The 14,088-nt window shown below is 46.2% G+C and overlaps 1 protein-coding gene across 2 annotated transcripts in view; it reads left to right on the forward strand.

The window, feature by feature from the left end:
• Positions 1-14,088, forward strand: part of SIL1 (SIL1 nucleotide exchange factor) — a 239,065-nt gene that overhangs the window by 66,640 nt on the left and 158,337 nt on the right. For both annotated transcript variants that reach the window (XM_011997233.1, XM_011997234.1), the window contains 2 exons: positions 2,958-3,072; positions 9,634-9,772. In XM_011997233.1, coding sequence (XP_011852623.1) covers positions 2,968-3,072; positions 9,634-9,772 — 244 coding nt within the window. In that variant the 5' untranslated portion in view covers positions 2,958-2,967. The remainder of the gene's footprint in view (positions 1-2,957; positions 3,073-9,633; positions 9,773-14,088) is intronic.

The following is a 14,088-nucleotide window of genomic DNA, read 5'->3' on the forward strand; positions in this document are numbered from 1 at the left end:
ATTCCATTGTATGTATATACCACATTTTGAAAATTCATCTTTTGATGGCACTTGGATTGTTTCCACCTTTTGGGTATTGTGAATAATGCTACAACGAACATTGATGTACATATATCTGTTTGAGTCCCTGTTTTCAATTCTTTGGGGGATATGCCTAGGAGTGGAATTGCCAGGACATATGGTAATTCTATATTTAGCTTTCTGAGGAGCCACCAAACTATTCCCAAGTGGCTGCACTGTTTTATATCTACACCAGCAATGTACGAGGGTTCCAGTTAATCCATGTCTTCACCAACACTTGTTATTTTACTTAAAAAACATTACAGCCGTCATTGTGGGTGTGAAGTGGTGTATCATTGTGGTTTTGATTTGCATTTCCCTCATGGTTAATGATGTTGAGAACCTTTTCATGTCTCTATTGGCCATTTGTGTATCTTCTTTGGAGAAATGTTTATTCAAGTCCTTTGCCCATTTTTATTTAAAAATTTTTTTTTTAGTGACAGAATCTCACTCTGTTGCCCAGACTGGAGCACAGTGACATTATCATAGCTCACTGAGGCCTCAAACTCCTGGGCTCAAGAGATCTCACCTGAGCCTCCTAAGTAGCTGGGACTACAGGTGCACACCACCACACCTGGCTAATTTTTAAAATTTTTAGTTTTTTTTTTTTTTTTTTTAGAGAAGATGGCTAGCTATATTGCTCAGGCTGTTCTTGAACTCCTGCCTTTGCCCATTTTTAAATTGGGATGCTTGTCTTTTTATTGTTGAGATTTAGGAATTCTCAACACGTTCTGGACAATATACCCGTAACAGACATGTGATTTATAAATATTTTCTCCCATTCTGTCTTTTCACTATTTTGATAGTATCCTTTGAGACCCAAAAACTTTTTAATTTTGATGAAGTCCAGTTTATCTGTTTTTCTTTTGTTGCCTATGCTTTTGGTGTTATATTTAAGAAACTATTGCCAAATCCAAGGTTGTTAAGATTGCATCTATGTTTCCGTCTAAGTTTTATGCTTTTAGCTCTTAAATGTAAGTCTTTGATTCATTTCTAGTTAGTTTTTATAAATGATATAAGGTAAGGGTCCAACTTGACTCTTTTTTTTTAAAATTTTTTTAATTTTTTTGAGATGGAGTCTCTCTCTGTTGCCCAGGCTGGAGTGCAGTGGCACAATCTTGGCTCACTGCAAGTTCCGCCTCCCAGGTTCATGCCATTCTCCGGCCTCAGCCTCCTGAGTAGCTGGGACTACAGGCGCCTGCCACCATGCCCAGCTAATTTTTTGTGTTTTTAGTAGAGATGGGGTTTCACTGTGTTAGCCAGGATGTTCTCGATTTCCTGACCTCGTGATCCGCCTGCCTCGGCCTCTCAAAGTGCTGGGATTATAGGCGTGAGCCACCGTGCCTGGCCCCAACTTCACTCTTATACATGTGGATATCCAGTTGTCCCAGTACTGTTTGTTAGACTGTCCTTTCTCCATTGAATGGTCTTGGCACCATTGTCAAAAATTGACCATATATGAGATTATTTCTGGACTCTCAATTTTATTCCATTGGTCTGTCCATCCTTATGCCAGTATCACCCTTTGATTACAGTAGCTTTGTAGTAAGTTTTGAAATCAGGAAGAGTGAGTCCTCTAACTTCTTTTACTTTCTTAGATGGGTACTCACTCTGTCGCCCAGGTTGTAGTGCAGTGGCGTGATCTCAGCTCACTGCAACCTTCGCCTCCCAGGCTCAAGCGATCCTCCCACCTCAGCCTCCTGGGTAGCTGGGACTACAGGCGTGTACCAGCACACCCAGAAATATTTTGTATTTTTGGTAGAGATGGGGTTTTGCCATGTTGCCCAGGCTGGTCTTGAACTCTTGAGCTCAGGCATTCCACCCACTGGCCTCCTAAAGTGCTGGGATTATAGGTGTGAGCCACTAAACCCAGCTCTTTCTTCATTTTTGAGATTGTTTTGGCTATTCTGGGTCCCCTGAAATTTCATATGAGTTTTAGGATGAGTTTCTCCATTGGGATTTTAACAGAGATTGCTCTGAATCTGTATGTTGCTTTGGGTAGTATTGTTATTAATAGTATGAAGTCTCTAATTCATGAACATGGGATGTCCTTCCATCCTTATATTCTTTTAATTTTTTTTTGGAGGATTGGGGTCTCACTCTGTCACCCAGGCTGGAGTGCAGTGGTATAGTCATGGGTCACTACAGCCTCAACCTCTGGGGCTCAAGTGGTCTTCCTGCCTCAGCCTCCCATGTAGCTGGGACTACAGGCTCACACCACTGTGCCTAGCTAATTCTTTTTTTTTTTTTTTTTTTTTTTTTTTTTTTTTGTGGAGACAGGGTCTCACTGTGTTGTGCAGGCTGGTCTTGAACTGCTGGCCTCAAGGGATTCTCCCACCTTTGCCTGTCCTTTTTAATAGCTACTGGGGCTTGTACTTTGATTTGTTTGACTGTTTGAAAGGTGGTGTGAGAGGTTTTGTGACTTGGAAATATTGAACTTTGCTGTCTTAGAGGATATTGATGCCATCTGTCTTCAGGTAGGATAATGAGTGTGTTTTAGGAGTGGGTGGTTACAAACGCTAATGTGGATTTGCACCCATGTTAGTTCACACACAGATCAGTTGGTTAGTTTCCCTCTCTCCTTACCATAGTCAAGACCACCCGCCACAACCTGATAACAAGTTCTAATGAAGAAGGAAGGGACCAGGGCTGTGATAGCTCATGCAAGAGTCCTGATTGACTGTATGGTTCTAGCCAGGGTATATCTCTTATTGGATGGCTGGATCCACCATGGGAGATAGAGGTTTCAGAATTATCTAGAAGTGGTAGAAGACTCGTTATACCTCTATGCAGGAAATGTCTGACATGTGAGCAAGTGATGACACGGGAATCACAGTGCGGAGGAATCAAGCACTAGCTTTTCATTGACCTTCTGTTTTCTGTGCTTGCACCTGCAGGTCCCTGACTATGGCTCTCCAGAGCCTGCCTTCATCTAGGATGGCTCCTCCGGCCATACTGCTTGGGCTGCTGATGGCTGCCTGCTTCACCTTCTGCCTCAGTCATCAGAACCCGGTAAATGTCTTTATTGCAAGTGGGAGGGATCCTCGATGAGGTCTTGAGAAGGCCTCCCTGTCACCAGGGCTGCTGTGGGAGTAGGGTGGGCTTTTATGTTTCTTTCTCATGTGAGTGTGGCTGGCAGTGGATCATGGAGTAGGTAGACTTCTTCCTCCCCATCCCTGTGTCTTCTGGCTTCTGTTTAAAGCTTATGGCACAGTTTCCCTTTGGGGAAAAGATGATGATGATGATAAATTAATAATTATAATCTTCCATGTACCAAACCCTGTAGTGAGTGCTTTATATATATTTTCATTTAATCCTCCCAACAACACTATGAATTAGGCAGCTGCAGTTTTTATCCTCCTTTTGAGGAGAAGGCTAAGACTCAGAGACATTAGGTAACTTGGCCGAAATCACACAGCCAGCTTGTGAGAGCTGTGAATGTCAGGATTCTTCCCAAAAGCTGAGTGCCTGTGTGGTGGGCATCAGTTCCAAGTAAGACTCTTTTTCTTCCTCTCCTCCTCTCTCCCTTGTACTTTCTCAGTTCATCTCCATCTCTGTATCCTCCTTCCTTTTGTGTATAGCTCCCTGTTCTTTCCGGGCCACACTTCATTAACCTAGGGCTCACTGCTCCGGGCTTCTGCCATTGCCACTGGCAGGAGGAGAATGCCCGAAAAGGCCCTGAGCGTGGCCTGGCTGCAGCACAATACGGTTCCTGGCCCTGTTTACTTGGCTTGTCCCAGCAACGGCCTGCCCTTGACCAGCTCCTAATGCCCTCCCTCTCTTCTCCCTTGATAAGCTCCCACTGTCAGTTATTTGACAGTTTCACCCTCCCCTGGCCACCTTCCCCAACCCCAGGGTTCCCACTAAATGTTGGATAAAGCGCTGGAAGCTCTGGAGCGGGAGGTCCTTGAAGTGCAAATGACAATTGTGATGAATTTAATAACAATCCAGCTTAGCTGTGGTTCACCTCTGGCTCATGGCAAGCTTCCACCTTCTCTCTGAAATCATTTGTTTCCTCTCTGCCTTTCCCCCCACTTTGTGGAGCAGGAGAAAACATACAGTTGGGAGTCACGAGTCCTTTTGAGTTTTTAATGCCCTCTGAGATCCTGTTGGTGCTGTTTATTTGCCTCTTCTTCAAGGACAGTGAGAATGGGATTCCAGGGGCCCCTGAGAATGGGACTGGCTACAGCATGAGGTTGGGGCTGTCTCTGGCATAGATTGGCGGTGGAATGGCCCAGAAAAGAGCCTTGAGGGACCAGGGCTTTGTCCCTTCCCCAACTTGTAGCTCATGAGAATGCCGTGCTCCCCATCGTGAGCTTTAGCAGATGCACAATTAACAAAGGCATGCTGATGAATTTACTTAAGGACTGAGTTAGGAAGTCCCTTTTGGATAATAGTCCAACCAAATAGATGAGCTTTCAGAGCATAATTATTCTGGCCCATTTATATTAGCTCTATTGAGTCTAGTCTCAGAAAAATGTTAATACTGACTTTCATCAACAGAAGCTGCTTTTATCCTTATGTCTGTTCCTAAGCTGTATACATTTGTCATAATCTTTTATCATGTGCTAAGCACAAGTAGGAGTTGAAGCATCTTTTCTCTCATACCATAAAAATTGTTGCCCTGATGTCATTTAAAATCTAAATTATGCAGCCAGCCACCTTCAGAACAGTGAAAATGGGGTGGAGGTGGTTATGATCCTTTCTTCAGAGCCCGGAGTCCAGGTAAGTGCTCCTGATGACCTGGAATTGTCCTCCCCAAAGGCAGTGGGGCAGGTTCATGCCCACCCAGGAAAGGCTGGCTGTGTGTATCACAGTATGATCTGGAGCCTGCTTTCCTTCCTGGCTCCTGCTGCGGTACTTCCCTGGGATACCACATCTTAGGAGGCATGTAGATGCTGAAGGGCTGTGGTTGTGTGTTACTGGCCTTTGAAAAGGTGGTGAACAATGAGGCAGGTACAGTAGTGGAGCCTTGTGGAGGAAGCACAGGCCCTTCGTAAGATCCCTTTTGCCTCACACTTTGGCAATTTGACTCTTTCTGAGCTTTGTTTCCTAATCTGTAAAACAGGGTTGGTACCTTCCTCTTAAGGTTTTAGTGTAGATTAAATGTGATTATATATAAAGCACCTGGCATTGAAACTGGCACAATATGGCCAATAAATGGTTAATGAATGTCAGCTGTTGTTTTTTTAGTATGGGGGTGCTGCTTCTATGGTTTAATTTGGGCTGTGTCAGGCAGGCTTCTGTCCCAAAATGTTGCCCTGGCAGTCTGTCTCTGTTACAGTGTCTGTCAACCCACCATTAGAGATTCATTCATTCTCTTGGATCTTGAAGGCTTTGGTTTTTAAGAATCTCTTATTCAGATACAAGCGCAAGGAAGTGTGACATGGTAAGCTGTTGTCAGCTAACACCTTAGCTAGGATTTCTTGCCAGTCACTTGAGAGGAAATTGGTATTTGGAATGATGGTGATAGGGAGAAGAGAGCGCTGATGATCCAGCATGGAAGGGAGCCCTGAGGAGCCAGCTGGGAAGGCACCAGAGCACGGGGTTTACTTCATGGCCGACCAAGGGCTGGCCTGCCTCCCTCTCTCCTGTTCAGGACACTGCCTAGGCAGATTGAGGCTAGTTGTGCTTGTTCTTACTCTGGGACTGTGGTTTGTTACCTGGCCCATGGAAGTCTTTGCCAAGGAAGGGCATGTGCTGGTAGATATGCTAAAGCGATCTTAATGTCCCAGCATCATTCCCTCAGCTCTCAGGGCACAACTTATTAGGACATCTGACCAAAAAAGAATCATAGAAGTGAGTCCAAACTTACGTATGGGCTTTGGAGCCAGGCAGGTCTGGACTTCAATCTCTGCTGTGCTTTTCTGAGCAGTGTGATTTTGAAAAGCCCCATATCTGTCCTCCTATGGGACTAATATGATGTGCTTCACAGATGAGACTTGGATGAATTGAGGCATGGAAGGCATCTTGCCCCGGTGCCTGACATATGATCAGGGCTTAATAAACGGTAGCTGCTGTTATCGTTACAACCTCATCCTCTTGATGCTGCTTTTTCTCAAAACGTTTTCTGAAACTCTGCTTTTGAACTCACTGTCCAGCCTGTGGTGTGTTCATATCACTGAACCTCTCTCGATGCTTCTGAGCCCTTGGCCTTTGAGGATAGTTAGGTGTGATTTGGGCAAAGCATCTAAAGACTCTCATAGCCAGGTCTGGTGAACAGGGTGAGCACAGATAGGGGAGAACCAATTTTGTGTCAATCCCCACTAAAAATCGAGGTGTACTTTAAAATGTACTTTTAAATGTACAGATTTTGTGTTTGCGTCTTAAAATCTGGTTCAAAGATGATACCTAGAGGAGGTGCAAAAAACATTTTGAACAGTGACAGGATTGTTGCAAAGGAGTCTGGCCTCCTTAGGACTTGAAGCATGTAGCTCAGCGGTTCATCAGTCTCATTCTCTCCCTCCTTCTCGAATCCACTCTGTTAATCTTGTTAATGAAATCTAGAAAAAGAGGCTTTCCCAACCCTTAGCAGTTAAATGAACATCAGCCTACCTCGATTTTGAAGGGCTTCCTGTGCTACCTTCTTATCACCATCTCCCTTGCCGCTTTCTGCTTCTCTTGATGAGAATTTGGCTGCTTGCTTACAGCCTGCCAGGAATTACCCGGCTAATAGGTAAACAAGGATTGAGGCTGGGCATGGTGGCTCATGCCTGTAATCCCAGCACTTTGGGAGGCAGAGGAGGGGGGATTGCTTAAGTCTAGGAGTTCAAGACCAGCCTAGGAAACATAGGGAGCCCTTGTCTCTACTAAAAAATTTTTTTAAAAAAAGGTTGCAAATCGATGCTTAGATATTTTAGTTTGGCCCTCTTAGTGTTCTAAAAATAAGAACATTTCACATAAAAATCTGGATTTCTGTTTTCAAGTCGAATGCCTGCATGACAGTGGTAGACCAGCTGAGTAGCAGCTGCTTCCCCGAGTCAAGGCAGGAGGACTCCAGTTCCTACAGTCCCACCACTCCCTGTTGTTTACACCTGGTCCACAGATATACCTGCATCCCTGCCTGGCCCCTGGGACATTTCATTGACACACCTCCAAGGTAAATTTTACTGACTTTCTCCTCGTCCCACAGTCTAATGCTTCTGACCAGGGCTGATCCTAGTGTATATAGGCTCTGGGTACTTAGCAGACAGGGTGGTCTTTGTTGTGGAATATGAGGTGAGCACCTGCAGCAGACTCACGTGCTTTGGGCTTTCCTCAGTCTAAGGCACCCAGAAGACACACCTGCCTATGGGAAGGGGCATTCATTCATCTATTTGTTCAGCAGTTTCAAACTAAGCGGTGTGCTAGGCATGGGGGTGATGAAGGAGACTGACATGGTGCTTGCCCTCTAGAAACTCAGCTTGTTGGAAGTCCTTGATGTCCATGTCCTCAGAATGGAGGGTGCCTCTTGCCAGTGTGTCTTCTCTGTAGTCTCATAAGCACACCTATTCTTCTATTCCTAGTTTCCTTTTGAGCTCAGATTTGGGCAAACTTTTAAGTTGAAGGGATAGGAGGGGTTTGAGGCACCAGGCTACGCAGGTGACATGCTTGAATGATGCCATATTGTATAGTCACTCCTGGATGTCACAACACAGCCTGGAATCTATGACTGCCTTTATAAGTAATAACAGTAACAGCCACCACGTACCCAAGGCCAGTGGTTTACAATGTAGTACCTCATCTAACTATGAGCTAGATGTTGTTATTATTTTCATGTTGAAGATATGGAAACTGAAACTTAGAAAGTTAAAAAACTTTTCCTGAGTCACAAGAAACTGGGATTTGAATTATTCCAGCATCTTAACCACTATGCTGGAGTCAGTGCCTCTCATAACTATGCATATAACATCTCCCAGGTGTGGTTAGATTTGAGAGCTTCTTCTTGCCAAGATATTTCCTTACTGGTCTTAGTAAGGCCTGAAATTCTGTCATCTAAATTTCATGCCTTTATTTCTTGTTAAACAGTAAAAATTCTTGGAGGGGCTCTACATTGTCATCACCAGCACCTTAACATTTTAACCTTTCCTCTGGCAACTAAAGATCAGACATTGAGGGACCCAGGCAGGAGGGAGTCCTTATCTGGAGTAAGGCACTTTTTTTTTTTTTGGAGACAGGGTCTTGCTCTGTCACCCAGGCTGAAGTGTGGTGGTGCCATCTCAGGTCACTGCAGCCTCTGCTTCCTGGGCTCTAACAATCCTCTTGGCTCAGCCGCCCAAGTCTCTGGGACTATAGGTGTGCACCACCACGCCTGGCTAATTTTTTTGTGTTTTTTGTAGAGATGGGGTTTTGACGTGTTGCCCAGGCTGGTCTTGAACTCTTGGGTTCAAACAATCCACCCACCTTGGCCTCTCAAAGTGCTGGGATTACAGGCATGAGCCTCCGCACCCGGCGGAGAACGAGGTGTTATTTGAAAGTTAAATAACTTTCCAGATGTATGCATATAACATCTCGCAGGTGTGGTTAGCATTGTTGGGAGACCAAAACGAGATCTATGTAAAGTACCCAGCACGGGTTTGGGCTCACAGGAAGATTCCAAGAAATATACTTTTTGTTACTAAGGGAGAGATTGGCAAGCAGAGAAAAAGTGATGACAGGGGAGGTGGGCAGGCTGAAATACCTCCCCATGTGCTAATGTGGGTTCCTCCTTGTTTTCCCAAATGTAATTTCCCAGAGCTCTGGAACCCTCTGGTTCGAATTTCCTGAGGCCTTATTACTTTTTTTGCAAGAACAGGTTTAAAAATGGGATAGGAAGGATGAGAGTCCAGGAAAGAGCAAAATGAATAATACTTTGTATTTATCTTTCATCGCTGTCTCCTGAGCTGAGAATGCTCCAGAGACACCATCTCATTAATCCTCTATGTTCTGCACAGGGTGGAAGGAAACAGATTTTAGGAAGTGGTTTCCAACCTGAGCGTCTTCCTCCCTCAGCCCAGCTGGATTCTCACCTTCCCACTTGCACCCTTCCTCTATGGTTTGCAGTGGCTCATAGGCACACTGGGGAATTGTGCCCTGCTGGGATGCTTGGGAATCAGCTGGGCCTTAGCTGCCAGCTTTTGTGCATCTGTAGTGGCCATTTGAGGCCTTACTCTCCCATTCATGTATGTGTTTTTTTCTTTTCTAAATATGTGTATTTTTATTGTAAAAATAATACGTACGAGTTTTAAACATCAAACAGTATAATAGCATGTCAAAAAGTAAAAGGCTTTTATTGTTTCCTTTTGCCAGCCCCTGTCCCTAATGTGTTCCCTTAACACGTTCAAGATACCATGGAATCTTCTAGAGTCATTCCCTATGTGTTTTCAAAAGTACCACATACACACAGGACAGCATGCTGCATTCATTTAGCCGTATCACCTCACATGTGCTGGTTCTGAGGCTGACCTTGTGAAAGGAACTGTGAGTGTCCAGACATGTGTGGCTGTGGGGTAGAGGGGCATGGAGGAAAAGAACGTGCCACCCTAGGACATTTTTTTTTCTGCTTACCTGGGCGCCTAGTTGCGGTGGGTCATTCCCTGTGTTTTCTTTTCTCAGAAGGAGTTTGCCCTGACCAACCCGGAGAAGAGCAGCACCAAAGAAACAGAGAGAAAAGAAACCAAAGCAGAGGAGGAGCTGGACACGGAAGTCCTGGAGGTGTTCTACCCGACGCATGAGTGGCAGGCCCTTCGGCCAGGTATCAGGCCCAGCCCTGTCCCCACAAAACACACTCTGAATTCAAACTGTGTATGCCCTTTGTCCCCACAGGGCTGCTCCTTCAGGCTGCTCCTCTCTGGCCTGCGGGAGGGAAAGAGCATGGTCCGTCAGAGTGGTATCTGCTGCTGCAGGGCTCAGGGACCTTCATTTTCCAGCAGAACAGAGATTGCAGCGTCTTAGTGCCGTGGAAGGAAGGCAGGTGGTGGGTGGCTGTGGTTTCTGAGCAAGTGATTGAAAACTTTCTTTCCCTGCACTTCTGAAGCACCGGAGAGGCACTGACATGTGCCTCGCTCTGCAAATGCTATTTTGGGCTCTGCTGCTTGGCTCAGTGCTGCTGAAATATTGTTCATGGGAGAGTCCTGAGTGCCAGTGTGGGGCAGGTGTGTTCTGTTGTTAAAGGAACCTGTGCCGAGAAACGGGCTGGTCCTGGCCTGGTTTTTAAATAGTGCATCCTCAGAAGGAACAATATTCTAACCCTTTTGTGAGCCTGGGCCCAGGGCTTAAAATAATGAGAATAGTCAACAATTGCAGAGTCTTCACCATATTCAGGTACTGTACTAGGTGCTTCATATGGGTAATCTTGTTCAATTTTCACAATAATAGGAACTATTATTACCTTTATGTTCAGATGAAAGCATTGAGGCTCAGTGAGGTTAGGTAACTTGTCCTATGTCTTCTAGCTAACTTGCCCTATGCCGTTGACCCCAGAGCCTGGGCCCACTCTCTTCCCACTTCTTCCCAGTCCTGGCTGTCCTTGGCTGGAGCCTACTACACTGACACTTGGGACTGTTCTCAGGAGTGGCAAGGTGGATGGCAAGCCCTGGCAGCTGCCACAGTGTAGTTTCATCAGCTTCTTGCCGATATTCATCACCATGTCCTCACTGCCCCCACTGCTGCTGTGCTGGCAGGCCAGCATTTGCTGTGCCAGCCAGCTTTCTGGTAGCAATATTGCTCCTGCTGTGTTTGCACATGGGTAGTTGCTGCCACAGAAGAGTGATGAAGCACCAAGGAAGCCAGGTGGGAGCTAATGGCATTGAGCAGAGGGAACTTTTAGGAATCGAGGTATTGGGTTCAGCAGATCCAACCTCTGCCTGCCAACACCCACCCCTCCCCAACCTGACTTCACTTGAGAACTGAGCCCCACTGGTCTTTAAGGACTAAAACCAGAGGCTCTTAGGGATAGGGCGTGGAAGATATGGACTATATCCACGATTTTATATATATAGTGTTGCTTTTACCACTTTTATTTTTTTTGAGACAGGGTCTTGCTCTGTCACCCAGGCTGGAGTGCCATGTTGCGATTCTCGGCTCACTGCAACCTCTGCCTCCTGGGCTCAAGTGATCCTCCCACCTCAGCCTCCAGAGTAGCTGGGACTATAGGCTCAAGCCACCACACCCAGCTAATTTTTGTATTTTTTTGTAGAGACTGGGTTTTGCCATGTTGCCCAGGCTAGTCTTGAACTCCTGAGCTTGAGCAATCCACCTGCCTCAGCCTGCCAGAGTCCTAGGATTACAGACGTGAGCCACCGCACCTGGCCTTCTTGTACCACTTTTAACCATGCAAGTTCCTGGAGCAGATGGAAGTCAGCGTCCTGTGGCCTTGACTCCTACCCTATCTGTTTCTGTGGTTGAGTTAGTAGCTCCCTTCAACCAGTGGCATCCTGGTTCATATTGCAGACTGAGCAATGTTGATGGTTCTGACCCTGGCCCCTTGCCCAACCCTCTGGGCAGTGGGGCTGCTATTAATGGCTAAAAAGAGCCCCTGTCTGTGTCCTTGGGGAGGGACAGCCAGAGCTTGTGGGACAAGAGTGAGCTGTGGACTCTGAGAGACTCCCAGAGAATTGGAGTAGAGCACTGATTTTTATAGTTAACTTGATGTTTCATTGACATCACCCTCTGCCTTGGAGTTTCTCAAGAGTCCCTGTTAAACTCTTCTGCACAAAATTCCTTTGGAGTTGTCTGAAAGAAGAAAGAGAAGAAAGAGGTGGAAGATATGTATAGTCTGTATCTTCCACGCCCTATCCCTGAGAGCCTCTGGTTTTAGTCCTTAAGGACCAGTGGGGCTCAGTTCTCAAGTGAAGCCAGGTTGGGGAGGTGTGGGTGGTGGCACGCAGAGGTCGGGTGTGTTGCAGTTGCACCCAAACACAGAGGCCCTGTAACTCAGAGGGCAAAGCAACTCTGATTCCAGTCATGCCTGCCCCATCCCAGGAGCATTTTTTGCCCACACTGCATCTCAAAAGCAGGACTGGTGAGGGGAGGTTAGGTGGGAGGCTTGTTTTGGCCTCAGTATCTGATGTGGAGTGATTCAGAATCTGGTGTCATGGCGTCAGACCAGTGGAGGCCCCAATAAAGGATTGACATGTTTTCTATGTATACTGTTAGGAAACTGACCTTTCAGGGGTCTGTGTGGATAGCTGGCACTTGCCTTCAGCCAGATTATGACACTTAATTTACCACATTCTGAATTCTGCCTGGGAGCTTCCTAACACATCTACCTAAAGGTTAAAAGGAATGTAGCCAGTCCTGGGAACTGGATGGGTAGGTTAATGGGGAGGTGGTATAATTTAGTGGTGAAGAGGACAGACTAGATTCAGCCAGTTTGGGGTTCAAATCCTAGCTTTGCTACTTAAGGGATCTTGGGCAAGTCACAGAATCTTTCTGTTCTTTGATTTTTCCCATTGGTGGCATGGGGGAAGTGTCCTGCCCTGCCTGCTGCAGAGGCTGTTGTATGGAGTGACATGGTAGATGCAAAGCCCTCTGCCTACTTCCTAACATGGAGAAATCACTCTGTACACATCTGTTCCGATTTTCAGTGGTAAATTCTCCACTTGGCCATCCCTTCAATCCCATTGTGGAATCACTGGATGCTGGTGAGGGTACATGAGCATGTAGGCTTCTGTCCCTGTGACTTTACATGGGGAAGGGAACTTATGATGTGAAGAAGAGACTTGCATGTTCATGAAATGTCCTCCCTCCTTCAACAGAGGCTTTGATCAAGGAGCAAGGGTAAGCACAAGCAAAAGGGGATTGCAGAGTGTTTCCTGTCTAAGAGTCAGTGGCATGGCACAGGAAGATGGTGGACTTTAAGAAAATGGCAAGTTTATATGGACAGTTATTGTCCTTATTGTCCCCAGTTCAGTACCTTCTGTCCCCTCAGGACTCTTCAGGGAGGACCACAGCTCTGTTATCCTTAGGCTCCCAAGAGGGGAACTAGAGTTCGTGGAGTGTTTTGGCTGTGCTCATTTGAAGGCAAATTTCCAGACTGCCTGTTGCCTGGAACACCAGGCGACAAACTCATGACTTCGTGGGCCTTCCCTGCAGTCCAGGTAGGAATTGGGCCCCAGCCAGTCAGTCCTGGAACAGCTGCAGGTGAATCTCCTGAAGTCTGCCTGCCCCTGTTATTACTGTCAGCATCCTCACTGGGAGCTGCTTGTTCCTAGAAGTGATTTTCCTGTCTCTTTCTTCTGGTTTATTTTGGGATCTACCTCACCTTACGGAGGCACAGCAAGCATTTGAGTGTGGATACAGCATCAGCTGTTCACAAGCAAGCAGAGGAAAGCTGTTTGCTGGCAGGTCCTGTGGGTTCTGGGCAGGGAACTCAGGAATTTGTCCTGGGGCTGAGGACCCCTGAACACTAGGACTTTGTACCTGTGCAGTTGGTATTACAGAATGCCAGTCACAGACACTTCAGTGGGCTCCTGCACCCTGGGCATCTTCTGAGATCCTACTTTGTGCTGGGCATCATCTATAGCCAGAGATATAGGTAATAGCTCACATTTACTGAGCACTGACTCTGCCAGGCATCCTTTGAGGGCAGGTGCTATAACTATCCTCATTTTTACAGATACAACTGAGTCTCAGAAGGAATGACTTAGCCAAACAACCAAAAAGTGGTGGAGTTGGGACTTAAACCTAGATTTGTCTGGCTCTAAGCCCCAGCTCCTAATCGCTGTGCCATACTATCTTCTTGTGTAGCAAAAAGGACATGACCCCTGCCCTCTCTCCAGCTCATAATCTCACAAAGGATACAGAGAACAAAGACAAAAACAGCCACCAAAGTATTTTGGATGTCCTGGTGGAAGTGTTTTGTGCTCAGTGAGGGCATAAAGGATGGTATGGCAAGGCCAGAGCCTTCTCTCTTTAACCCTGTGTTCTGTGTGGGGCACTTCATCAAATTTAATGATGCTGAATCTCCAACTCCACCTGCAGCTCTCTTTTTGAGCTGTGTGACCTTGCTCAGGTTGCTTAGAATCTCAGAACCTTAGTTTCCTCATCTGAAGATAGGGATGAAAATAT

Source organism: Mandrillus leucophaeus, unplaced genomic scaffold (assembly GCF_000951045.1).
Source record: "Mandrillus leucophaeus isolate KB7577 unplaced genomic scaffold, Mleu.le_1.0 Scaffold534, whole genome shotgun sequence".
Lineage (NCBI taxonomy): Eukaryota > Metazoa > Chordata > Mammalia > Primates > Cercopithecidae > Mandrillus > Mandrillus leucophaeus.